Raw genomic sequence first — 27,301 nt, forward strand, 5'->3', positions numbered from 1 at the left:
CCCCCTCTTCTCTCCTCCTCTCTTCCCCTCTCTTCTCTTCTCTTCTCTTCTCCTCTTCTCTTCCCCTCTCTTCTCTCCTCTTCCCCTCTCTTCTCTTCTCTCCTCTTCCCCCCTCTTCTCTCCTCCTCTCTTCCCCTCTCTTCTCTTCTCTCCTCCTCTCTTCCCCTCTCTTCTCTTCTCTCCTCCTCTCTTCCCCTCTCTTCTCTTCTCTCCTCCTCTCTTCCCCTCTCTTCTCTTCTCTCCTCCTCTCTTCCCCTCTCTTCTCTTCTCTCCTCTTCCCCCCTCTTCTCTCCTCCTCTCTTCCCCTCTCTTCTCTTCTCTCCTCTTCCCCCCTCTTCTCTCCTCCTCTCTTCTCTTCTCTTCTCTTCTCTTCTCTTCTCCTCTTCTTCTATTCTCCTTTTCTCTTTATGACTTTCCTCAGACAGAATTCTCACCTTCACCCATCTTACATCCATCCTCAATTAGTCTATGTGTGTGTGTGTGTGTGTGTGTGTGTGTGTGTGTGTGTGTGTGTGTGTGTGTGTGTGTGTGTGTGTGTGCTTGCTGGACAGATGCCCAACCCTCCATGATAGTGTGTTATATCTGGATTGGTCACACAACTGTGGAACATTGCGTGTGTGTGTGTGTGTGTGTGTGTGTGTGTGTGTGTGTGTGTGTGGAGGTCTGGGACAGCCCAGTTTTATATCTGTGACTGGAGGTGTGTGGTGTCCTTTAATGTCATTCAGTCCTTCACAGCCACACTGCTAATCATATCACTACCCACACGTACAAGTTTCATGACATCAGAGTAACAGGACTACTTGATAATCAACACTCGCCAGAAAGGGACCGTTGAATAGGGAGACGTGTGCGTGTGTGAGTGTGTGGAAGTGTGTGTGAATGTGTGAATGTTTGAATCAAATGCGATGGACTCGGAAGCGTGGGACTCGGATTCGGACTGCGACTGGGGTGACTCGTCCTCGGATCTCAGCGAGGAGGACGATGAAGTCCGAGAGCATCAGTCAGAGTAACCCACTATGCTTTTGTGAAGATTATGATCATGCCATTTGTAATGGTTTGTTCATGCGTTTACTTTAGGTTAGCACTGGACTTTTTGAGCATGGCTAGCAGCAAGCAGCTCAGCATGACTGTCCCCCTTCAATTTGACATTTATAGCGTAAATAGAGTGTATACTGTAGCGTTTTTGTGTCTTGTTTTGGTTTCCATTGACTCCATTGATGTGGGTCAACTTTTAGCTGTGTGACATTAATATTTTCTGGTTTAGTATGATTCCCACTGGGAAGGACGTCCTTGGTTGGTGTTAATGTGGATAGTGGTACATGTAAGCTATCAGGGCAGTTTGAAATATGAACCGTTATTCTTTAAGTATTTGTGAGAATTCAGATGCTGATTTCTAAATTGGTATAATCATTTGAATTAATCTTGTGTGTATACATATGAGTAATGTCCTTGATATCTATCTTATCAATATGTTTATGGATATTGAGTATTGAATAATTGTATTTGAGTACAGGTTATATTTTCAGTTTTCAGTTAACAGTACGCTTAATGATTGTATGTTCTGTCCTTCTGCAGAGAAGACATCAGGACGGCTAATGTCATTGCAGCCGAAGCAGTTACTTGTCTGGTTATCGACAGAGAGTAAGTACCACTGATTTGTCTCTATGGTATAAATTAATGCTCTGCAACATGGTGTTTGTGTGTGATTATGTTCGTGTGTGCATGAGTTTTTCTCTATGTGTGTGTGTGTGTGTATGTGTGTGCTAGTGTCTGTGTGTGTGTGTGTGTGTGTGTGTGTGTGTGTGTGTGTGTGTGTGTGTGTGTGTGTGTGTGTGTGTGTGTGTGTGTGTATGTGTGTGTGTGTGTGTGTGTGTGTAAACAAGAGAGCTATTCTCTTGAGGTCTGAAATTATCTGGGTCCCTTATGGTCTTATATCCTCCATACTTAAGAACTAGAGCCATATGGTCCAAACATTACATCACTGACAACAATAACAGACACATTTGCCACACTTAGACAGCACTCAATCCCTGGAGGCAGCTGATTGGTGGATAGGGTTTATCTCTGACTTGATTGATTGATAGCCTGTAATGGGATAACTGGCCAAGGCTGAGTGTCGCTGCCATTTCTGCCACAGGCAAGCTATGGCTATGGTGAGGAAAGGGCAGACATGAGCACCCTAATGGTGTGATGAATGCCAGAGAGTACGAGCTGTGAGGGGAGGGGAGGGTGAAGGCAGACGGGCGGGTGGGGGGGGGGGGGGGGAGAGACTTAGGAGACTGAGGAGCTGTATTTTAAGCAGGCTTTTTAACAGACAGCAGCGTGGCAGAGCTGTCATCTGTTCCCTCGTCGTAAACATCTCTCCAACACATCTCTGTCATTTCTCACATTGTCCTTCCTGTAATCCCACACTCTGACTATGTGTGTGTGTGTGTGAGAGAGAGAGAGAGACAGAGAGAGAGAGAGAGAGAGAGAGAGAGAGTGTGTGTGTGTGTGTGTGTGTGTGTGTGTGTGTGTGTGTGTGTGTGTGTGTGTGTGTGTGTGTGTGTGTGTGTGTGTGTGTGTGTGTGTGTGTCATTGTGTGTGTGTGTGTGCATGCAAGAATGTATCAATTTACTGTGTGTGTGTGTGTGTGTGTGTGTGTGTGTGTGTGTGTGTGTGCCCTTGTGATTGAGCTGTTCCAGAGGCAGCTGTGGGTGTGTGTGAATGTGTGTGTGGATGTGTGTGTGTGTGTAATGTCCTCCCTTACAGTGTGAAATAAAAATAACATGGTAGTCTAGCGGTATCAGTGTTTACATTCACACTTCAGTCACTCTGCGGTGGTCTATTAAAGACACCATGCTATTTGGGAATACACACACACACACACACACATAGCTGTACCTTTACACTAATGGGACCCAGACAAGGTTTTCAGATTCTACAGAGGATCTGTGTCACACAAGACACAACACCAAGCCGTGATCCATTTCTCTTCTGGGAAGCCAGGTTGAGTTTTGGAGAGGCAGTTTCAGACCAAGCAGTTCCAAGAACACAGCTATAAGAACTACTAACTGGTGTGGCTACCCCTAGAACTACACAGCAGCTATGGCTGCTTTTCTGTTTACATTTGCACAGCCAGTTGGAACGCTGAGGTGACGTAATGCATTCACGGAGTGTGGGGGTGGTCCAAAACATTGCGCAAAAACTTGTTTGGCTTTCCCCCTTAGATTTATAAAAGGGAGAAATGGACATTGTACAATAAAAATAAACATTATAAAGAGCCTCTTGCTATCTATTCTTATTTATTTTGGCTGACGCTTGTGTCCAAATCGTCTTACAGATATCAGTTAATTGCAGGGCCAGACTCTTTGGAGTGTCTTGCTCAAGGGCACAATGGTGCCAGCTGGATATCATGCCGACCTGGCTCCTTATCCATTAAAACATGGTCACGTCCGCTAAATATGTTTTTCTCCTGTAGTAAACGTGCCTACAATGCCCAAGCCAAATTGGAGGTCTTATTCACATATTCTTGACCCTCTCAAGCGACAAAACAGTGCTTCAGTGGACAATGTTGGTGGTTGATAGCTGTTGTTTTAAATAGAAGTTGAATGATTTTGACATCAATTTTACGAAATGGTCCTTTACTGCCTTGTCTACAGTATTTGACCAATCGACATGCACTGAAGTGATTATGGTTCCTATATGTGCAGGGATAAGACCCTAAGAGCTAAACTAGGAACTGTGGTTATAAGAAATACAGTCAGACCCAGTTCCAAGCAGTGCAAATATAGAAAACGTTACTGGAACTACATTTGACTACTTCTGTATTTTGTCTCCTGATTTTTCAGTTTCAGTTTTCAATTAATATTGAGTCTACCTTTACTTTATCTCCTTTGTTTGGAAAAGTTTATTTGTTAGCCTTTTACAGTTGAATAATTATTGAAAGGGGTGGAACTCTTGTACAAGCCCTTTGGACTTCGTTCCCTCCTTGCACCATTGATGTAAATGTGTGCTAAAAATAAATAAACAAACATAAAACGCCTTTATTCACAGACATTCATTTTAATTGTTTAGCTCAGGGAGATAAGACAACTGACTTTTAAACATGTGTCTTGTGTCTTATTGCCAGATAAGATCATTGTACTTCAAATTCTCTCTCTCTCTCTCTCTCTCTCTCTCTCTCTCTCTCTCTCTCTCTCTCTCTCTCTCACTCTGTGTGTTTGTGTGTGTGTGTCTGTGTGTAGAAATAACTTTCTAAATCCTATTTAGTCATTCATCATCTTAGCCTGTCAAACCATTATAACTCCAACTTCATATAAATTAATAGAATATAATTAAAGCTTTTTTTAAGCTCTGCCAAAATATGAGAGGAATTCCCATGTCATACCCAGTCTCTCTGTTCACTGAGCATTAATATGAGGTGGACGAAAAGGAATGAAATGATTCTGGCTCTCAAACTGTTCCCTACTACAGTTCTACTCTTATAGGTCTTAACAATGCTTGAGCTGTACATTACCTTAGCGACAGGAAGCCATAGAATCACATGTGTTTTAGGGTTCTTCACTTGTTTCTCTCTTGACATGAACTTCTAGAAGAGCCACATCTTACCTTTTTCTCAATGCTTATGAGACTGTAACTATATATGTTATACTGTTATGGTGTGTGTGTGTGTGTGTGTGTGTGTGTGTGTGTGTGTGTGTGTGTGTGTGTGTGTGTGTGTGTGTGTGTGTGTGTGTGTGTGTAGCTGAGGTGATATCTGATTGTCCTGTAATGTCTCCTGCAGCTCCTTTAAACACCTCATTGGGGGACTGGCAGACGAATCCAGTAAAGGGCAAGAGGATGCTGAGGCCAAGGCCAAGTAAGTTACAACACTACAGCACAATCTAACTACACACACACACACACACTATCTCTCTCATGCAGCACAATCTACCTACACTACTACCACACTATCTCTCTCTCTCTCTCTCTCTCTCTCTCTCATACACACACACACACACCCACCCACCCCACCCCACACACACACTCTGTACACAGACGGTCCAGCTCTTTGGGCACTTTCTGAATTAAGTGTGTGTGTGTGTGTGTGTGTGTGTCCATTTCCTACATTGCCTCCTGTCCATCTTTCTGAGTGCACCATATGGTTCGGTTCCCCTGGTTAGTGTTGAGGTTAATGGTAAATCCCATTTAAGTGGCCTTTTCTTTCTGCATGACCCAAAGCACATGTACAGAGATTCAATTCAGACTCCCTGCGTAGTGTGTTTTCTTTTTCCCAGTCAAGCAGATAAGATGGCATGTGACATCTCATTAGCAAACAGCACATTGCAATTTCACAATCACCAATCACCACACAACATCACAACTTAGCAGCATTTACAGTTTTAATTAGCGTCAGCAGAATAGCGAATACGCAGCTGATGAGCCCGACTGTATGGGGGGGATCACATTAGCCAGCGGCAAGCGGCAGGTTTCCTTTTGCTCTCTGTGGTTAGGCAGCGGAACGGTGGCAACGCTGGCGTAACGCTAGCGTTGAACAATCTGAGCGTTGTCATAAATCACCCTCAAGCACACTGTGGATTTTTTAATTTCATTTATATAGTATATTTAGTATTTAGTTTTGTTAGTTTTTCTTATCTTCTACTGTCTCTATTGTACAGTGGAGTTTAGTTATATGTTTATACTTATATTTACCATTTCTGCTGTAAGTGCATGTTGTGTGTGATGTCTGTATGCTACTGAGACCTTGAATTTCCCCTTGGGGATCAATAAAGTATCTATCTATCTATCTATCTATCTATCTATCTGAACTGTGTTCAACTTTCAAAGCGCAATGCGAACGTATTCAATTGTCAGTTAAGGCAAACCGTTTGTGTTACCATAGGAACGAGATAGAACTATTATGGTCTTAGCGTTGCGTTACACTTGCCGCTGCCACTTGCCGATGGCCAATGAGATCCCTGCCGAAGAGGGAGAGCCAGTGGTAGCAGGGGACATGATGACACAGTGTGTGAGCTTGAGAAAGAGAGAGAGAGGGATAGAGAGAGAGAGAGAGAGAGAGAGGGAAAGAGAGAGAGAGACGCTTAGCTGACATTGAGGAAGGTGGTGGTGGTAGCTTCAGCTGATGTTTGACTTGGCACCATGTCAAGGCCAGAGCTAATCTCTAATCTCCAGATGTGATGTGTGTGACCCCGGGCTTGTCCTCCACGGTCAGTTCAGCTGTGTGTCATCGTGGCTGAAGGTGATGATAGCTGTGACCTGAGGGACTGATCCTGACTTTTCACCTTTGACCTTTCACCTTTGTGTGCCATGGCTAGTCTGTGTTCTATTCAGGACTGTACTATTCTGGGTCTGTTGTCACCTGTGGAGGTCTATTGTGTCTCTGTTGTGTGTGTGAAGAGAAAGGCACTCTGTGTGTGTGTGTGTGTGTGTGTGTGTGTGTGTGTGTGTGTGTGTGTGTGTGTGTGTGTGTGTGTGTGTGTGTGTCTGTGTGTGTGTGTATGTTCTAATAGTCTGTCTTCTCACTTGTCTGTCTTCTCATAGAAGTTCATTGTGTCCTTTGTGAAGGCATCAAGTAAGAGTGTCAGTGCTGCGCTTCCTCAGGGGTCGTGTAAGGTGATTAGAAACTGAACTCTGCTATAAGCTCAGCAGAAGGGCCGCAGAGGTAGATAGATAGATAGATAGATACTTTATTGATCCCCAAAGGGAAATTCAAGAGAGGCGAGAGTAACCAGAGACCTCGGGGAGCCTAAGGGTTCAGGGAGGGTGTGTGTGTGTGTGTGTGTGTGTGTGTGTGTGTGTGTGGAGAGAGTTGATGTTTAGGGTAAAGGCACAGTGGCCATATTGCACCAGTCGGACATGAGCTCTGGACAGTACTGTCCCACTGGATCAACCTCTCCTCCATCTACAGTAGAGCAGTTGGCTGTGTATTCCGTTTTGCTGAGCAAGTTGAAGGTTTGAAAGCGGTATGTGTTCAGTATAGATGAGGCTTCCTCTTTTGAAATTCCCCAGAAGCAGGCTTTTTAATGGAGCTTTTAAGGCTGCTTTCCCCTCTCTCCCTCCCTCCCCTCTTCTCTCTCTTCTCCTCTCCCCTCTCCCTCCCTCCTCTCTCCTCTCTTCTCTCTCTCCTTTCCCCTCTCCCTCCCTCCTCTCTCCTCTCTCCCCTCTCCCTCCCTCCTCTCTCCTCTCTTCTCTCTCTCCTCTCCTCTCTCCCTCCCTCCTCTCTCTCTCTCTCCTCCCTCTCTCCTCTCTTTCACTCCTCTCTCTCCCTCCCTCCCTCCCTCTCCCCTCCCTCTCTCCCCTCTCTCCTCTCTCTCTCCCTCCCTCCCTCTCCCCTCCCTCTCTCCCCTCTCTCCTCTCTCTCTCCTCCCTCTCTCCCCTCTCTCCTCTCTCTCCCTCCTGTCTCTCTCTCTCCCTCCCTCTCCTCTCTCTCTCTCCTCCCTCTCTCCCCTCTCTCCCTCACTCCCTCACTCTCCTTTCTCTCCTCTCTCCTCTGCTAATCCACAGCATCTGTCATCCTCCTCTCTTCGTCACTTCAAAGGGACATTCTCCTGTCAGTGTTATTAAGATACGTCTCTGTTACACTTTGCATTCTCTGCCTTCCCCAAACACACACACACACACACACACACACACACACACACACACACACACACACACACACACACAGCCTCCAATCCCCACTGCTTTGCTTCAACTGAACCCAGACCATAATAACAAATCTCCATTACAATCGCAGTGGAGGAAGCTCATTTTTAATTGGCTGCTATGGGATGTGCATTGTGATGTGTCCTCGTCTGAGAGAGCAGTAATTTGCTTATTTGTTTTGTCTAGCGCTGTCAAAGCAGCTGTTATAAGCATCTGCTGTTTCACAGTTACAGTCACAATGGCCGAATTAAAGAGAATTTTAAATCAGCCTGTTAGAGGTAAATCATTTATAGGCAGGCAAAGTTTCTTTAAGTTAATTAAGTTTCCTGAAAACTAGGACATTTGTGTGTGTGTGTGTGTGTGTGTGTGTGTGTGTGTGTGTGTGTGTACATACACGTGCAAGCACCCATCCTTAACCCACACTGTAATAGCTAGCTAACTGGAGCATACTCAGTTCAGTGCATCTTCCACTCAATCAGAAGTAAGCGATTAGATGCTCCCAGCTGTGGCCCCTCCTGGGGGAAGCATGCAGGGGGCTCTCCTAGCAGCTGTGGCCCATCAGAGGGCCCTGGCCCTGGACTGGGAGGGAGTCCCACAGCCCTGGAGCTCTGGAGCTGTCAGATGGGTTCAGGGAGAGAGAGATGGTGGGTCAAGACCCTACTATATGGGCCCATCAGCAAGCTGCCGAGGACACATATGCATTCAGTAATTTTCACACATACACACACACACATACACACACACACACACACACACACACACACACATACACTCACACCGACACATATACTAAACACACAGACATACATACACATAAACAATACAGTACACACATACATACAAAGAAACATGCCCATAGAAACTTTTTAAAGAACATTTTTTGTTCACAGTAGTACACCTTTTTCTAGACTCATGAACTGCAGTGGGTGGAGGAGGGTCACGTTGATTAGCTGCTATGGGAGTGGCATTGTGCTGCGTCCATGTCTGGGGCTGCTAAATGACTTGCTTATTTTAGCCTATGCTGTCAAAGCAGCTCTTTGACAGTGAAATGCTCATGGGAGTATGCACTTACATGGACATGGCCTTCACTTGCAAATCTACACACGTGCTTTACGTTGGAGTGTTTGTCCTTCATGTTATAGGTTAGTTGTTATATCACTGGAATGAGCACTATATATTACCACTTCAGTGTTTTCCTGGAATAATGCAAACAATAATCAGGTTTAGCTAACAGTCTACCCTTTAGTAAAGTATAGTACAAATCACTATGATCACTGTGGCGTACAAGCTGGCGTAGCCTCTTAGCAAGTTCACATTTAGATGTTGAGAGATCTGAGTCTCAAGGAGCATCCTAGACTATTTCATGAGGATCTGAGAATAGTGTATTCTACTCAGGAAACACAGAGAGGAGGAGAGAGAGAGGCAAGAGAGAGAGAGAGAGAGAGAGAGACAGAGAGAGAGAGATGGAGATGGATAGATAAAGAAAGATCATTGTTTTTGCTCTGAGACTGTTGGTGATTAGAAAACTGAAAACAGAAGAAAAAACAGAACAGAAAACTGGTGACAACTAATTTATACAAAAAAGTGTAAGTTCCAAAGGCTGAAGGACTGTAGCCTGAGGATAGAGAGCTACTGGCTACAGGAGCACAGGAAGCTCTCTGTCTGAGGTTGAGCAATGTAAAGAAAATGAAAAAGATTGGAAACCTACATTATAACAGATTCAAAGAGAGTGGGTACCCCATATCCTGAAAGGGTTTTTTCATTCATTTTAAAAATTGTTGTCTGCTACCCTCTAGTGGTGTGTTAGGGTATTATAATGAGATCCAATGGCGTTGTGTTGGAAGTGTTAGGAATGATCAAAAGACAATGCCGAATGTAAATTTTAAACATTGGGAAATAATATATTTTTAGACAAATTCAAAGACGACAGAAACATTTGTGTTGTCCTCAACATATGCTGTAAGTTAAAGGATCAATTGTCTGTGGTCAGCAAGCTTTGAGTAGCTGTTTAACATATTCAAACATATAGTTCAGTTCAGTTTGCCTCTTACCTTCTGGTCAGTTGACAGTCAGACAGCCTAAACTATAAGCCTTGCCCAAAACATAGGGGTATTTGAACCCCCCTCTTGTTTACGGTGAACCATTTGAGCAATAGGGGCCGTTTCGCTGTCCCTCTGGTTTGGCTGGCCCCTGCAGTGGACCGGTGGTATGGATATAGGAATGTAAATGGGTAATAACACCATACCACAGACATAAACAGTACAGACCCTGAAAAAAAAATCTCAAGTATGCTAACATTTCAACACTGATTAACCCTTTGTTTTCGTTCGTATACTTTTGATAGTGCAATCTTGGCCAAAATCAGTTACTTTGACAAAGGTTTGGACTGAGATCTACTTTTAATGACATTCTTAACCTAAAATACAAGACACGGCTGTTACGCTTACAGTTTTCTACACAAACATAAGGCTGTGGTATTTGTCCCTAGTAAAGTTAAAATGTAACATATGCAGGGACGTGCACAGGGGGGTTGCTCAGGTTGCCCGGGCAACTGCCCACATGCCCTTCTTGACTCATGTTGCCCTTCCAATGGGGAAAATAAATAAATAAATCGTACAATGGATGCAGAATTTCATGTAGCCCTAAATAAAAAAAAAATCACAAATCCTCATTCACTTCCATTCGGGCACCGAAAGTGAAAGTCAGTAGGGGAAGGGCCAACTCTGTTTACGTGGCTGCAGCGCTGCACGCGACCGGCACCTGAGCTGAGCCTGCATAAGCGGCCCTAGAAGGAGATTGTCGCGGATGTCATATGAGACGACTCAACGTTGTCGGAAAAGGTTAGTTTGTGATGTATAACAAACACGATCATAGTCATCAAGTTTTATGAAATTAATTAAAATCTTCATAAATCCAGGCTGAGTTTGCCACGTTTAGCCTAAATAATCAGACAGATAGCTTGCAGAGAAGCAGCAAGTGGGTAGTGTCCCCACCAAAGCTCAGACCAAACCTACGCCCTTGGCACAAAACACTTAATTTAAAGGAACCGTATGTAAGAAATGTATTTCAATTCATCATAAAATGGCCCTGATGTCACTTGACATTAAGAAATCATGTTAATTTCAAATACTTATATCACTGAGTATAACAGTAGTCCGGCCAGGATATTGTCAAGTTCCAGCCCTCAGCTGATGTTGATGTTGTCATGTTGTGTTTTGGCCTAATGCGCCACCCTCCACCTATCTACTAATCACAAAGTCAGTAGTGTTTCGGCATCCGGGTTGCCAGCTCTGCCAGTTAGGGGGGAGGGGGAGGGGATACACCACTTTACAGTAATTTGAAAGTGATTGCAGTACCAGTTTTGGCCATAATCTTACATACGGTTCCTTTAAGAACACAGGCATTTAAATAAGAGTTTTAAAAAATCCCCTACAAATTTCCCTTCATCCATGCATTTTCCTTTTTTTTAATTTATAGAACCATCAAGTATACAAAACATACTTTTTCAGCGCATCTTAGAATGAGGTATTTCTTCATTGTGTTTTGCCATGGAAAAATACTGATACCTTCACACGAACTAGAAAAACACACACACACACACACACACACGCACACACACACACACACACACACACACACACTCAACAGCATGGTGTATGAAGACAGCTTATGATGAGGCTAGACTCCTCTCTTATTCACTTCCATTCAGAGTGGATGATTCACTGAGACTGAGACTGATTGGAAGGGGCCCTGTTGCTCACTAAACAGTATATGTGTGTATACATCTGTGTGTGTGTGTGTGTGTGTGTGTGTGTGTGTGTGTGTGTGTGTGTGTGTGTGTGTGTGTGTGTGTGTGTGAAAGTGTATGATTCACTTTAAGACCTGGTTAAGAGAGGTCTTGTTGCTCATATGCTATATGTGTGTATAAGTGTGTGTGTGTGTGTGTGTGTGTGTGTGTGTGCTCAGCGGCTGGCCTGCGTCCTCATTCCTCTGGTCAGCAGTGCTGTTTGTGGTCAGCCTTGGCCGGGAGAGGCTGTTGTCCTGATTAGCTCTCCTACACGAGCGAGGACAGGTTATCCCACCACAGGACACAATCCAACAGCATAGCTGACCTAGAAAGATCACACTCACCCGTGCACACTCGGACACACACACACATACACACACACACACATTTACACACATATATTCAGACACACATATTGAGGCACATGAGCGCACACACACGGACACACACACACACACACACACACACACACACACACAGACACACACATACACACATACACACACATACACACATACACATACACACACACAAGCATGGTTAATCCAAACGGAGCTCGATGGGCAGAGTTATTATACCTGTAGGCTTAAGCAATGTATCAGAAGATGTTGTTAAGCTTGACACTTCTAAATACCATGCCACACACGCACATTTCCCAGAAATCCTTGTGACCTCACTACTGTCCAAATCAGTGCGTTGTAATAGGCTCGTTTTATGCCCACAGGCACTTTGATGTGCTTTTTGTTGAGGAAGAGGCTAACGCGGTTGACCGCAAGAGTTATTGGCCCGAGTAGAGCTGTTGTCCAGGTTTTATAAACAAACCCCCTCCGTGCTGCGGCACATGGTCCTTGAATTCTTTAACTCTGCCGTGTGTCATTTGTACTGTCAACAACACAGCACTGGGGCATTCTGCTGATGAAAGCACCCAGATCAGCATGCCCTGAGTAAACAGTAACCAATGACTGGACTCTTGTTTCTACACACACACGCACGCACGCACACACACACACACATGCACACACACATATAAGCACACACACGCGTGCGTACGCACACACATAGAAATGTGTACACACATTCAATCATGCCTGCACACACACAAACACACTTAAACACATACACACACAGATACAAACACTCACACACACACACAAACACACAGACACACCTCCCGTTTCTTAATAGTGACGACCTGCAGGCTCCACTACATCAATGCTCAAGGAGTAGCAATGGCTATAAATAGCTGCATGGGCCGGTAGTGGAGGAGAGGGGACAGTTTGGACATTAAGTGTGTCTTGAGTAGCCATAGAGGAGCTTTTTGGATCGGAGCTGGCTGCTAATCCGGATGAGTGTGCTTTTCTCTCGGGATTTGGAGCAGAATGAGAATGCGAGTGTGTTTTGGGGACGATAGAGAGAGGGAGCAGGAGAGGGCTGTGTCCTCCTCTCTCTCGAAGGCGGCCTCTCTCAAATGCTTTCCTCTCTTGCGTCTGTTGTCCTGCAGGTACGAGGTGGAGAACGCCTTCTTCTTCAGCATCAACCTCGCCGACTTTAACATCATCGACACGCTCGGGGTCGGAGGTTTCGGCCGAGTGGAGCTGGTAAGTAAACCAGAGACTTCTTAGAAAGCCCTCCATGGTACGTCATCTGCAGATATCTGTGATACAATGTACAAATTAGTAGACTACTGTTTTTTCTCAGTTTTCTGTTTTTTCTGAAGTTTTTAGTTTTTTAATCACCAACAGAGTATAAGTATATATACTTTTTTGATCCCGTGAGTGAAATTTGGTCTCTGCATTTAACCCAATCGGTGAATTAGTGAAACACAAACAGCACACAGTGAACACACAGTGAGGTGAAGCACACACTAATCCCGGCGCAGTGAGCTGCCTGCTACAACGGCGGCGCTCGGGGAGCAGTGAGGGGTTAGGTGCCTTGCTCAAGGGCACTTCAGCCGCGGCCCACTGGTCGGGGCTCGAACCGGCAACCCTCCGGTTACAAGTCCAGAGTGCTAACCAGTGGGCCTCTCTTTCTCCCTCTCTGTTTTTTGTTCTCTTATATACTGAGGGTGTAACATGCAAATCTAATAGGATGCCTGTACGGGATGAAATCATGTATCATGTGATACGATGGTGTTGGTGATGTCATGGTTTGAAGATTGATTCAGTAAATAGGTAGTCATGTCTCTAGTTTGAAGATTGATTCATTAAATAGGCAGTGATGTTGTTTCAATAAATTAAAATCTCTCTCTCTCTTTCCCTCTCTCTCTTTTTCTCACTGTCTCTCTCTGTCTCTGTCTCTTCTCTCTCTCCCTGTCTCTCTCTGTCTCCTCTCTCTCTCATTTTCCAGGTTCAGCTGAAGAGTGACGAGTCCAAGACGTTTGCTATGAAGATCCTGAAGAAGCGCCACATAGTGGACACGCGGCAGCAGGAGCACATCCGCTCCGAGAAGCTCATCATGCAGGAGGCTCACTCCGACTTCATCGTCAGGTGACCACCGCAGACCCCACATCCAACACGCTCCTCGCTCCTAGACCTCGCACCTTGCAAACAAATATTTTAATTCTGTGACACAGAACAGGCGTACAGTGTGATAGAAATATGTTGCAGCTGACATATTACAGTCTGCTTAACACAAGATCCTCACCCACTCGCCTGAACTCTGGCACTGAGTTAAGAGATGCCCTGAAGTAAGTAGAGGCGCCACAACGTTTTCCTCAGTCTGTAATCTTCCATTTATCATGAGGGAGCTTTATGCATAGTTGTGGAAATAGCTGTCATGGCGTAGGAAAATGTGGGAATATGTAGACTACTAATGAGAAAGTGAGACTGTTATTATGCTTCTGTATCTTAACTAATTAATATTTATAAACATCAGTCACATAACAGCATAACATTTGACAATAAACACATTTACATTTATTATTATTTTGTTTATTATTATTATTATATCCCTATTTATTCATGTCTTCTTCATCTGCAAGGATGATGCACATAAAAATAAAACGTGAAAGGAAAATTAATATTATTTTGTTTACAACACAGCTATGCAGTTTCTACACGTTGCAGCTAATACATTGGAAGTTGTTGTGTGCACATCTGACTGTAAATCTGCCATTTCTTTCCAGGCTGCACAGGACGTTCAAGGATAGTAAATACCTGTACATGCTCATGGAGGCGTGTCTGGGAGGAGAACTGTGGACCATTCTCAGAGATCGGTGAGAAGAAAGACACATCCTATTCTAATATCATTACACAACGACATCATAACATGAGAGCCTTATTCACCAATTTTTATATTTTAAATGAATTTATTATTTTACATATATATATCTGTTTGATCCAGAGGTTCATTCGAGGACGCCACCACCCGTTTCTACACGGCGTGTGTGGTGGAGGCTTTCGCTTATCTGCATTCCAAAGGCATCATCTACAGAGACCTCAAACCAGAGAACCTGATACTGGACCACAGAGGCTATGCTAAACTAGTGAGTGAGGACTCATCCTCTTGTCCCCAGACTTCCCTCAGGATCAGGGGCATCAGAAACACAGCCTGGTGGCCAGATGTTTTGGGTAGGAAGGGAAAAGGAAAAAGAAGAGAGAGAGAGAGAGAGAGAGAGAGAGAGAGAGATTTACATCCAGTTGTCACTAACTATGTGTAATAAGCAATATCTCTATGTTATGATTAATTCATTAAACACAGCATTGCAAACCATTCTCAGGAACGAAGATGCAGTAAAGGAAAAATGCGGTTTGCTGCACCGACAATTACAGTATGTTGGCGTAGCCATATTAGTTAGTTAGATACTTTATTGTCCCCATAGGCAAACTGTTTTCCAGTGAGTACAACATTATTATAACGTCAGTCCACAGTACCCCAGTGTTACACAGTGGCCCTTAGTGAGTTAGAGATGCTGGTGAAAAAGAGAAAGATATGGAAGGTAGGGCATTTCAAGAAAGAGAGAGCAGGGTACAGGTATGCCAGCAGTACATGATAAAACTATGTGTCTTGTTTGCTTGTAAGACATGGGTGCAATAAAGGAGTATATCATCAAACAGCAATCTGATACCCAGGCAGAAAAATGATAATGATCATGAGAATGACAGTGACAATGTCTCATTCCAACAAGTCCCAATATGAGTCTGACACCCTCTATGCCTCTAACGTGCATCATTACTCATTGCCAGAGTGTCTCGCAGAGACAATTCAAATTGTGCTCTCGCGAGAACTTTTGATGTTGTTATTTTGATGTTTGTTTGAAAATGTTCCAAAATGGGTGAGCAAAACTGTATAAAGATATACAACCCCTGAACTAGAGGGAAGTCTGAGCTGGTTCTGTTGTGGACAGGTGGACTTTGGCTTTGCCAAAAAGATTGGCTTTGGGAAGAAGACATGGACGTTCTGCGGTACGCCGGAGTATGTAGCTCCAGAGATCATCCTGAACAAGGGTCATGACATCTCAGCGGACTACTGGTCCCTGGGCATCCTCATGTACGAGCTGCTCACTGGGAGGTAAGCGCAGATGACTAAAGGGGCCCTCAGACACAATGCAGACCATGGCACTACTGCGCTCTGAAATATATTAATTCCAATGGCTGGATCACCTCAGTGATGGTGTGTGGCTGTGGTTAGCAAAGACCATAGATGTCAACCCTCCCGTATTTCAGGGTTTCTCACTTTTTAACCATGCTGTCTTCCCATTTTAATATTTTCCCGTAAAATATCCCGTATTTGAACTATCTCATACCATTAGCTCTGCCATCGGACCTGTCAGTCTCTATACTGTTGTCCTGTTGCTACCACCTTGCCTTTCCAGCGAAACAGATGTTTTCAAAGCATCGTTTTGCTTGCTTGAAGGCGACCTTAGAGTGAGTCTATTTAAGATAATGGTGTGGTTGTCGTGAGAGCACGATTCAGTGGCGCCTGCATAATGTACGGCCATACGCACTGTGCGTACCGGCCTACCATCAGGCTACTCCGCTACGAGTAGGGAAAGAATCCCCCCCGTTTGTATATTCACTCTAAGTTGGCCTACCATAACTTCCCAACTCTGCACTGTAGCCCATAAACTGCATGACAGGCTATTTATATTTCTCTCTAAAATAACCAAAAATGCATTTGTTTAACTTTATGAAGAAGAATTACGCACTAGGCTACTTGGAACGCACACATTTTGTTTGCACAGGAGAGAGAATGACAGCGCACAGGGCATTTATTACAGAACTTTAGCCTTTTTAGGGCTGTATAAAGTTGACCAAATTAATATAGGCTGTTGTTAGGCATGAATAAAGTACTTTTAAAGTACTGGCTTGGCTACATTATTAGCTGACCAATGCACAAGCTTGCAATTGCAAAACGGACTAATACTGCAACCCTTCCAATGTTGGGGGACGAATGTTGACATTTCCCCGTGTTTTGGGTGAGAAACCCGGGAAATCTCATGGCAAAGACTAGTGTGCCACTCATCAAGCTTGCACCTGTGCCAGGCTCAAAGTTCAGTATTGCTAGACTTGACCATGATAGGCTTTTGAGAAATACCATTTTTTTTAGTTGGACCGAGTGGCCAGTACAGCCCAAATCGCTTTGTATGTGAAAGCGTCACAACAGATGGGTCAAATTTGGAATGTCCTGCACAAACTCAAATGGGCACACCATAGCCTGTACATCCAATTGAATGCACACAGAATGAGTCTATGCTGGATTATGCGGTACTGATGGAATGGATGGCTTGCTTATTTAAGAATCTCTGTCTTAGCAGTGTCCTGTGCTTGAGTATCCCTGACTATAGGCTCATGAACAGGCCTAATAGTCACATCGTATGCACTTATGGGGAATTCAGTGAATGTTAGGTTGTATGTCAGGTTCCATGAAGGGTTATTGATGGGGAAATGCTGTGTTTTTGTAACTCCATGATAAGCCAGCATTGTATCCACAGGAAAGCTTTTTGGAGATGCAGAGTGCCCAGTTTTTGTTGTGCTTCTGAAACACATTTCAGATTTCAGACAAGAATTCAGACAAGTTGTTGTGTGTATTACTAGTGTAATTATCAAGTTTGTACAACCAAGCCTTTTCCCTCAGGCTCACCGCAGTTTGAAAGTAGCTCTTGGACAACTCATCAGACAGTTGGGAATTCAATATTGGAAAAGTTGTGAGAAACCTGTCTCGTATTTTGATACTTTTGAAATGCAGTCCTCCATTCTCTGGACCGGATCCCATGAAGACTTACAACATCATCCTAAGAGGCATTGACATGATTGAATTCCCAAAGAAGATCACAAAGAATGCTGCCAACCTCATCAAAAAGCTATGCAGGTTAGACTGAACATGCTCCACTTAACCCTCTACGTTTCCCAATCCAATTGAGTGACAATGTGTTATTGTCATACATATGATCTATTGTTGTCATTAATCTGATGCGTTATTGTCATTCATTTGATGTGATATTGTCATTAATATGATGCATTATTGTCATTAATCTGATGCATTATTGTCATTAATTTGATGCGTTATTGTCATTAATCCGATGTGTTATTGTCAATAATCTGATGCGTTATTGTCATTAATCTGATGCGTTATTGTCAATAATCTGATCAACCTGCTTTCAGGGACAATCCGTCTGAAAGACTGGGAAACTTGAAAAATGGTGTCAAGGACATCCAAAAGCACAAGTAAGTGTTGCAAAATCACCTTGTATTTGTCACTGATTTATCAATAACATTAACCACAACAATTTAGCAAATACTGCAAATACTGCATGTGTTCTTGGGGCTATTTAGGTGTGATGGTGTGTGATGTCTCAGTACAGGTGCATCTCAACAAAATAGAATATCATGTAAAAGTCCGTAATTTATTTAAAAAATGGGAAACTTCATATAATCTAGATTCATTACACATAAAGTGAAATATTTGAAGCCTTTTTTGGTTTTAATCTTGATTGTTCTAATCTTGATGATAACAAAAATCCAGTATCTCAAAATATTAGAATAAAGAACTTATTATACAAAAATGTCAACCTGAGAAGAGCTTTAAACAGCTAATTGATTCAAAACACCGGTAATGGTTTCCTGAGCCTTTAATCTCTCAGTCTGGGCAGGGCAATGGACTTTTGCATGATATTCTCATTTTTTGAGATGCACCTGTATTCTGTTAAGAGGATGATTTATGAAGTGAAGACAGTGAAGTCATGGCTATTTTTCTCATGATTTTCCACAACAGATGGTTCGAGGGCTTTAACTGGGACGGTCTACGGAAAGGCACCCTCTCCCCTCCCATCATCCCCAACGTGAGTGCACAGAAACCTGGGAAACACCAAAAACACCACTACATGACAAATATCATCTGAGCTGAGCAAAAACGTTGAACAGACCCCATTGAGTCTTTGATTATTAATGTCAGAGATGTTATACCGTACACTGACTAAACCTCATCAATTGACAGATTTGATGTTTCTGCAAGTACTCAGATAAATGATGGAACTCTGTCTCTTCATGTCTGTTACCCAGGTAACCTCACCAACGGACACAAGTAACTTTGACAGTTTCCCAGAAGACAACGAGGAACCCCCACCTGATGACAACTCAGGCTGGGACATGGATTTCTGAACCCACCATACACAGACAGACTGAAAGACAGACTGAATCCAACTACATATATGCACACACACACACACACACACACACACACACACACACACACACACACACACACACACACACACACACACACACACACACACACACACACACACACACACACACACACACAGACACTGTTACAGTGTGGTCTTGGTTCAAGGTCTTAGAGGCAGTCGTATGATAGGAATAAGTCTAGGATGAGGCCACCAATATGCCTTCGCACTGGGAGAGAGCTCAAGTGGGATTTCAGGGCTTGTTCACACAAACACACAGACAGACACACACACAAACTCCAAACGTAGCTCAAATATAAGCGATGCCTATCAAAGAGTGTGACTGCAAAAAGTATGTGTGGGAATGTTTGCAAGTGTATGTTCGGGAGAGAAAGACTTACATTGACTTAATTTGCGTGAATGGACAGTATGAGTTTATGTGTGTTCTATTTAGATATTTGTGTGTGGACGCTATTTACTGTATTTCAGGATAGGGTGGGTAGGGGTTGACTCATAAGGACCTTGCGCATGTCTCCCATGACGGCCTCTGACTGGTTGGAACACTGGTTTATGCACCAATCTCTGTGAAAAACGATGCCTGAGTGTCCAAAAAGCTAAATGCTCATTGGCTCAAATCACTGTACGTCCAAGCTCATCCAGCCTATCAGGAGAGGAGAGCTGTAGACAGACCTGAATGTTGTTGCTCTTAATTTAGTCATGCATATGGCACATGTACATAGCCACATATAAACACTCCAACTCGTGTGCAAACACTCACTTACATAGCGTAGTAACGTTAGTATTTATCTCTTAAATGAAAAAGAAAAGACAAAAAGTACAAGGATGGTTTTGTTTGTATTTCTTTTAAGTTTACTTCAAGATTAAGGGACATATTTTATTTTGACTGACCTTACATTTTCATGTAGGACCCATCTGCAAAAGAAGCTTTTGTCACATACACTCCCAGCATTCTCTCGCTTTCTCTCTTTTTCTTTCTTCCTTTCTTCCTCTCTTTTTCTTTCTCACTTTCTTTCACTCTCTCTCTCTCTCTCTCTCTCTCGTAGTTCTGCAGTTATGTAGGCGTTGTGGATGAGCATATGCTGTGCCGGATCACAGCCCCACAGCACGTGTGCCTCTCAAATAGACACTCGTTCATTTCATTTCATTTCTCAGAGAGGCCCTTCTGTAGCCACAGTCTTCATTTTTCCCACCGTCATCACTGACTGCAGTGGTTTGTGTGGCTGTGGAAGCGCAGCCAACCTACTGCTCCTCTGCTAACCTACGCTCCACAGGACAGCGTCCAGAGGAGCGTCCAACGCTACCATTCCTTTAGGCCACTTCCGGGTGTTGCACAGAGACATTATGTAAATATTTCAACACGGCTGTTATTGATAGTAGCCTTCGTGCTAATGTTTGTTGAAGCTATCTTGGACCATGACAAAAATCTTGACTGTCAATAGCAGACAATGGCAGCATATTTCTTTGTGTAATTTCATCTGCAATCGTATGATTGCAGTTACCAACCAGAATACCTGTGAGTATTGGGTATATACCTGTGATCACCTACGTGACTTAAAGACCTGCTGCACCTGTACTGGAATATGACATCAGTAGTGTTGTGTAAGGCTTTTTATTGTGATCAAGTATGCTCACCTGGGATGAAATGATTAACTAGGTTACAGCTGGTCATGCATGGTCAGTTGGTTAGAAAGTACTTTTGGCCTTAAACCTAATCCCTGTGAATAGTTTTGCCCAGTGTTGTGATTACAGTGAAAAACTGTAAGCTGGGTTAAGGTCACTGCAGGGTCACTCACAACCCATCCATCCAGCACACTTCCACCCATCTACCATCAGTGTTAAATCAAGTGCCTTAATACAAATGGCATGACTCCCCAAAACACCTTCCTACACCAACACACCTTATAGAGCTGCAGCCCAACCATCAACTCCAAATATATATTTATTTATTTTTCATTTCTTTCTATTGGTTTCCCCTCTTCCTTTGTGTAATAAACAAAAAGTGACAAACCAACATGATCAGGTGAATTTCCTTTAGCAGCCTCCAGTATATCTTAGTTTGCACAATCAGGCATAGTGTGATATGAACATAATGCAAAAGTAAATAGTAGTCGATCAACACTATGAGAGGCTCTGTTGGGCTCCATGCCATCCTTCACATGGGTTCAGTTTGTAGAAATATGAGAGTTGTGTTTGACAACTTTGATTATGCCTTGCCTGGCTGCATTGAGGTGCTCTCCTCTGTCCAGCCGTCAACATCCCCTTTCGGCCAATGGTAAGACCTGAGGACTGTCCCCTGCATTCTCCAGAGCCCATTCCTGTCTTTTACACCCTAGAGTAGTGTGTGCTCTTAGTCCAAATGATGGTGGAACCATAGATGTGGACTGTCTTTAATGATTAATACCAATCAACGAGGAGTCAGCAGTGATGATATGCAGATTGAAAGCAGAACAAGGAGATATGTCCCACACATAGCATTTCATAATTTCATTTCAGTTTGAGGGGGGGGGGGGAAACACATCTAGACCTTATCACCCTGTGCATCTTTCATTCTGTTGGTACTGTATATTTTTTTCAAATGCAGAGAATGCCAGTATGGCCTAGAATCTTATGTGTGAGATGTGTGATGATCTTCTGGTTCTACCTATAGGATTATAAAAACAACATACATTCTTACTTGTTTTATCATGGTCGGCAATGTCTAAAACATTTTAGATATAGACAAACAGTAAGGATTAAGCATGCTCTCAAGCATGACGATTAGGCTGTCTTAACACATTGTCTGCAATTATTCAAGACAAAATGTGTAAGTACTGTTCAATTTGACTTGGGATTTTGATGTAATGGCGAATCTAGCAATCTAGGCAATGGCAAACTGCAAGAACTTTATCCTTATTCCCTGAAACAGAATCCTTGTATTTACTTTTCCTTATAGCCTACTCTCTGTCCACCTAAGCCATGTTTTGGTAGCTACCCTTGCACAGTGCCTGGTGTAAACTTTATAAATGCAGAAATAAACACTAGTTACTTTTCCATGCATGTTTGTGTGTGTGTGTGTGTGTGTGTGTGTGTGTGTTGAAATGAAAGGGACACGGCTCTTAAACAGGATGTCCACAAAAGTAGAGGACTTCAGACTGCATGGGGGCACTAAACAACTGCATCTTAATTATATAGAGTGAGCCCTTGAACTGACCGATTAACCAGTCCAGGGGTTCAAGTACTACCCATCAATGTGCACCCCCCTCCTTCACACGTTCCTATTGCATCATTCACAGGACGAGTTCACGTCGAGCTCTTTTTATCACCAGCACTAGATGGCGCCAGAGAGTCTTTCCTGATACAGGACCGAAGTTCATTGGGAGTAAATACAGTATTGTAAAGACTGCACCTGTTCCAGATGCCAACTTTGCCAAATGTTTGCATTTGACACATGTAATCCCTCTGTTAGTTATTTTTCTTTGGTTTCCTATAGCAGTCCGCATTACATTCAATTTCCTCAGAACACTTACTGGATCTGCATCTTGCTATTTTAAATACATAACCCAGCTCTACGTCCCTTCTCGCCCACTGCAGTCCTCTGATGAGTGTCTGCTGTGCCGACAAAATCCATTGACGCTAAGAGGTCACAGTCAAGAGTCTTCCTCAGTGATTCCTGAGGTGGAATGAGTTACCTAAAGTGTTCTACGAACTTGTGGGACATTTTTTTTCCTTCCACTTAATTAATTATCCTGCAGCGCGATGGTTTGTTGTTTATTTTCATTGTTGCTATTTAATATTGCTATTATTATATATTGTTGTTGTTAGTACTATTATTATTATGCTTAATGTGGGCTTTTCAACTTTATTTTTAGGCTTTAAAACTATTGTGTCTATAAAACTATTATTACTAACTTTGGACAAAAGCCTCTGCCAAATACCATAACCATAACTCAGACTTGACATCCTATTCATCCATTTTCTCATTTTCATATCAAATCCAAATAAAAAGATTTACCATGAAATGGCAGCTTGCATAAACAATGTAATGGACATTTGCCACACTTGTCTTTATATTCAAAATAATTGTCTTGATAATGCCACGTATATAACAGTAGCCCGACAGAAATTGCTCACTAGGTTATTAAACAGGGACCTAAAGCGTATAATCGCATGTTTCTGCGGTTAGGTGTGCTTGTCTCCGAGTGTGAACGGTCAATCTGCGTGAAAGAGCGCACGTAGGCGGCTGTGAGTAACAATCACGAAGCAGAAAATCCGTACATACCATATTTATACAGGCCATTTGCTAACAGTGAGCGGGTCACTGTGAGTCAAGGCTTTACATTTCAAACTCTTTGCTCGTGCCGACTCGTTGGCCACCTCATCTTAGCCATGTGTTTGTAGAGGGCTGAAATGCGCCGTGCGCAATCAACTACGCGCAATCGCGCGAACACCATAGAGAGTAGCAAATGTTCCCCTGATCACTCAATGGAAGATGACAATGACAAGGCACTGAGTGTATTTGCATATCAGGTAAAACAAGTTTCAACATGCCACCAAACTACACCTCGACTATAGAACTCTAGACTAAATAAGTTAAGAATGGATAGCCCACAGCACTGGATGGGAGAGAAGCAGGGCTGCTGAAAAGTGCTGAAATTTGGACATTGTACGCCAGCGACCGCAAATGCGATAGCCCTCCCCGAACTGAGAACTGAACGATAACAACTTGTCACTCAGCTTGCCGCGAAGGTGAGTACATAACAACACCGGGGTAATTGGAGTGCAAATTACGTTTTCGAAAGGGGTGGCTTCGGTAGTGAGAATTTAAGTGGACAAGGTAAACTCTCTCTCTCTCTCTCCCTCTCTCTCATGCGTTCCGTCTCGCGCACAACATCTATCTCTGAAATTCTTTTCCCCGCCTTTGTAATGGTTTACCACTCACTCACCAAACATGCGCTCGTGCATGCACACACAATCGCATTGGGAAAGACAGTCTTTAGTTCTCTGTGTGTGTGTGTGTGTGTGTGTGTGCAGAAGGAGAGAGAGCGAGAGAGAGAGAGAGAGAGAAGTGGGGGCGGGGATGAAGAAACAGGTCCGTCTGTATAAAGCCAGGAGCATCCACCAGAAGACTCAGAGGATACTTGGCAGTGTAATCTGCGCGCAGTTGGACTACCACCATCACCGGCTGTGCGCCGCGGACCGTACCGTATCGCTCTCCCGAAGCCACTTCTCGGACTTTAGCCGTCTATTCACAAATACAGGATCGTGAACATGAACACCTTCTCCGTGCCTACCTTTTTGGCCGTGTACCTGGCGCTGTGCGGCGGCTACCTGCGGAATGCACAGGCTGGTTCTGTTGTGCTCAACTCGAACGCAATCAAGAATCTACCTGGTGGCGGAATTTCACACCCGAGCCTGTCGGTCAGCGTTAGTCCCAGAGCATCACCCGCGGTTGGCGGCGTTGGCCAAGCGGGAGCCACTGGCACCTCATCGGTAAGCATCATTAAGTAATTCTACTGTGTGAAAGTCTACTGGAAGATTTTACATAGTGCGCCTTTTGCCCATTTACTCTGATCTGGCATGCTCGAACTGAACTCTTGATGCTCCTTGTTGTTTAGCCCTCAAGCTGCAAGGCAGACCGGCAGTGTGGAGCCAATGAGTTCTGTAACGAGTCCCGTGGCGCATGCCTCCCGTGTCGTAAACGGAGGAAGCGGTGTGGCCGTGACGCCATGTGCTGTGCGGGGAATCGGTGCATTAATGGTAAGAGCAGAGATTGTCTCTGAACAATAAACTCGCAAACAGCATCCAAATTAGCCTACCAGAAACTCGTTGTCATCACAAGTATACATGTATATGTTAGTCTTTGGCTGAATCCTACACATAACACCGTAAAGAGGCAAGACATTATAATTGATAATAAGCTAACTGACAGTTGCTTTCATCGAGAGATGGGCGGATGTCGTGCTTTACAATTTACCACCACCGTTCTTTCAACAGGTGTGTGCCAACCCGCTGAAATGGATGTCCCACGCGTTGGTGCTGATGACGGCACCAAACTCGGAGGCAATGCAAAGCACGGGCAGAATGTCACCAGTGAGCCGAAAAAGAAGACACCAAGCCAGAGTCACAAAACACCCAAAGGTACGCACGCCTTTCCTTTGGTATTTGCTTTCGCCTTTACCTTTTCTCTCTGGTATTGACTTTCGGTGTCTTCTTTATCTCTAACGAAATGGTTCGTCATGTTTCTGCAGGCGGTGATGGGGAGACGTGTCTTCGATCGTCCGACTGTGGCGAAGGGCTGTGCTGCGCGCGACACTTCTGGACGCGCATCTGTAAGCCCGTGCTGACAGAGGGACAGGTGTGCACTAGACACCGTCGCAAAGGCGGCCAAGGCCTGGAAATCTTCCAACGTTGTGACTGCAAGCCGGGACTCACCTGCCGAGTTCAGAAAGGAGCGCGACAGCATCGCGAGGAGCAGCAGCAGCAGCAACAACAGCAGCAGCAACCAAGACAACACAGAGACTTACACACCTGCCAAAGACGCTGAGGCGCTCCAGACACAGTGTCGCCACACACACACACACACACACACACACACACACACACACACACACACACACACACACACACACACACTTGCTTGGGTCCCTAGGGAATGCAGGGGGTGGACGCAGCGAGGGGTGAGATGAAATCCAACGCTGCGGAAGGATGCGACGATAGAAACGGACTGATCGGATTTCTCGGATGGGATGAGGAGAAAACGCCGCAGCGAGCGGAAATGTCGCATCGGATACTCTGCTTCTGATATGCTGCTCCCTGATGGCCATCGGAAAAAGAAAAACCGCGGAGTAATTTAGTTTCCCTTTATAAGGAATTTGATCCTGTCAATATTGCAGTAAATTACTGTATTGTAAATACTAAACTAGAAGTGGCGCTTTGCTTGACTGGTGGATTCAGTAACACTACTAGCCTAATATAAGATCAGGTGCTGCATGATGCTATTCTAGTGCAAATGCTCTAAAACATATGATTTATATTGTTATGATTGTTGTTATTTACTACATGTGATATAAAATGCCTCTATTTTTATTTCTGAACAAAGAAATGTAAATAATATTGTTTTTATTAAAGTATACTAATTAAATCAAAGATTCCTGATGTTTGTCGAGATTGGATGGGTGTTTTTCCGCCATGTTTTAAACGTTAAACATTTCTTGCCAAAGGGAGAAAAATGGTTTGTCTCAGGTTCTCTGTGAAAAACAAGAAAAACTTCAAAGAATAAGGCAACTGAGGAAACCAGATGTAATTGACATAATTATTTAATAATAGTTCTCAGAACATCAAAAGATCGTGTAGCTATTCAGCATTTACAGAGCTGACGGTCTAGGATTACCTTGTGGCGACTGTGGGCGATCATCCCATAAAATAACAAATATCTACCTTGACGTCTGGCAAAAATAGCAGGAACTCATCATAGTTAAAACACTTGGGTCGGGCTGCAAGTGTGATCACCAAGTCTATGACAAACTGACTATTCTAAGCAAAAACTATATTCAAACATTAAAGCTGTATTAGATTTTTTCCCCTGAACTTTCAAATCCAGGAGAAAATTGTTTGTGGATCTCGTGTTTAATGACATTGTCAGACCCTGTGACTGCATCCTCAGAGGGTGAGATTTTCACCCTTTCTATTCCATTTTTCCATTTCTGATTCAATACAGCTTTGTACCCAACCCCTTGTGTGTGTGTGTGTGTGTGTGTGTGTTGGGGGAGGGACATCGACGCCATGGAGGAGACAAGGAAGAACAGACAGACCTGCTCATTAAACCCCTTCAGCAGAGGCTCCATTGCCTGACTGAGCAGCTACTTATTACCCCCCCCCCAGTCTCTCGTTCACTCTCTCTCTCTCTATCTTTCTCTCTCTCACAAACACACACAGAGTGACTAGGATTGATGGTTATTTATTCTTTGCAGTCTACTACTCTACATTTTGTCCACTCCATGTCCAGGCTTTTTGCAGACTTCCTAAACTTGTATGTGTGTATGTGTGTGTGTGTGTGTGTGTGTGTGTGTGTGTGTGCATTCAAATTACAAACACATTTCTGAATGGTAACATATTTAGGAAAAAAGGGACTTTTGGAGGCAATAAATTCACATATGAAATGATGATTTAGCATGATTAAGCAGGAATTTTGTTGACAAAAAATAGATGGAACTGACCCAGTGAGTGTGTTAGACCACATCTCGCATAGCTCTCCTCTATTTGCA

The 27,301-nt window shown here is 43.7% G+C and overlaps 2 protein-coding genes across 6 annotated transcripts in view; both read left to right on the forward strand.

The window, feature by feature from the left end:
* The window catches only part of LOC143124078 (cGMP-dependent protein kinase 1), a 76,918-nt gene extending 54,843 nt beyond the window's left edge, over positions 1-22,075 (forward strand). For 3 of the 5 annotated variants that reach the window (XM_076285366.1, XM_076285365.1, XM_076285367.1), the window contains 11 exons: positions 1,576-1,641; positions 4,766-4,840; positions 12,915-13,011; positions 13,760-13,899; positions 14,538-14,627; positions 14,756-14,897; positions 15,759-15,922; positions 17,600-17,722; positions 18,016-18,078; positions 18,626-18,692; positions 18,913-22,075. In XM_076285366.1, coding sequence (XP_076141481.1) covers positions 1,576-1,641; positions 4,766-4,840; positions 12,915-13,011; positions 13,760-13,899; positions 14,538-14,627; positions 14,756-14,897; positions 15,759-15,922; positions 17,600-17,722; positions 18,016-18,078; positions 18,626-18,692; positions 18,913-19,011 — 1,126 coding nt within the window. In that variant the 3' untranslated portion in view covers positions 19,012-22,075. Of the gene's footprint in view, positions 1-836; positions 1,078-1,575; positions 1,642-4,765; positions 4,841-12,914; positions 13,012-13,759; positions 13,900-14,537; positions 14,628-14,755; positions 14,898-15,758; positions 15,923-17,599; positions 17,723-18,015; positions 18,079-18,625; positions 18,693-18,912 lie in introns of those variants that run through there. The other 2 variants (XM_076285369.1, XM_076285368.1) reach the window with 2 other exon arrangements.
* Positions 22,076-23,652: 1,577 nt separating this feature from the next.
* Positions 23,653-26,123, forward strand: dkk1a (dickkopf WNT signaling pathway inhibitor 1a). The gene is made up of 4 exons (XM_076286522.1): positions 23,653-24,527; positions 24,653-24,794; positions 25,032-25,175; positions 25,286-26,123. The coding sequence occupies exons 1-4, from the start codon at positions 24,306-24,308 to the stop codon at positions 25,579-25,581; spliced, it is 804 nt and encodes a 267-aa protein (XP_076142637.1). The 5' UTR covers positions 23,653-24,305; the 3' UTR covers positions 25,582-26,123.
* Positions 26,124-27,301: the final 1,178 nt, after the last annotated feature.

The sequence above is a fragment of the Alosa pseudoharengus genome, unplaced genomic scaffold, assembly GCF_046254945.1.
Source record: "Alosa pseudoharengus isolate Yale_2024_CS ecotype anadromous, Long Island Sound unplaced genomic scaffold, YU_APseudo_1.1 YU_APseudo_1.1_scf_15, whole genome shotgun sequence".
NCBI lineage: Eukaryota > Metazoa > Chordata > Actinopteri > Clupeiformes > Clupeidae > Alosa > Alosa pseudoharengus.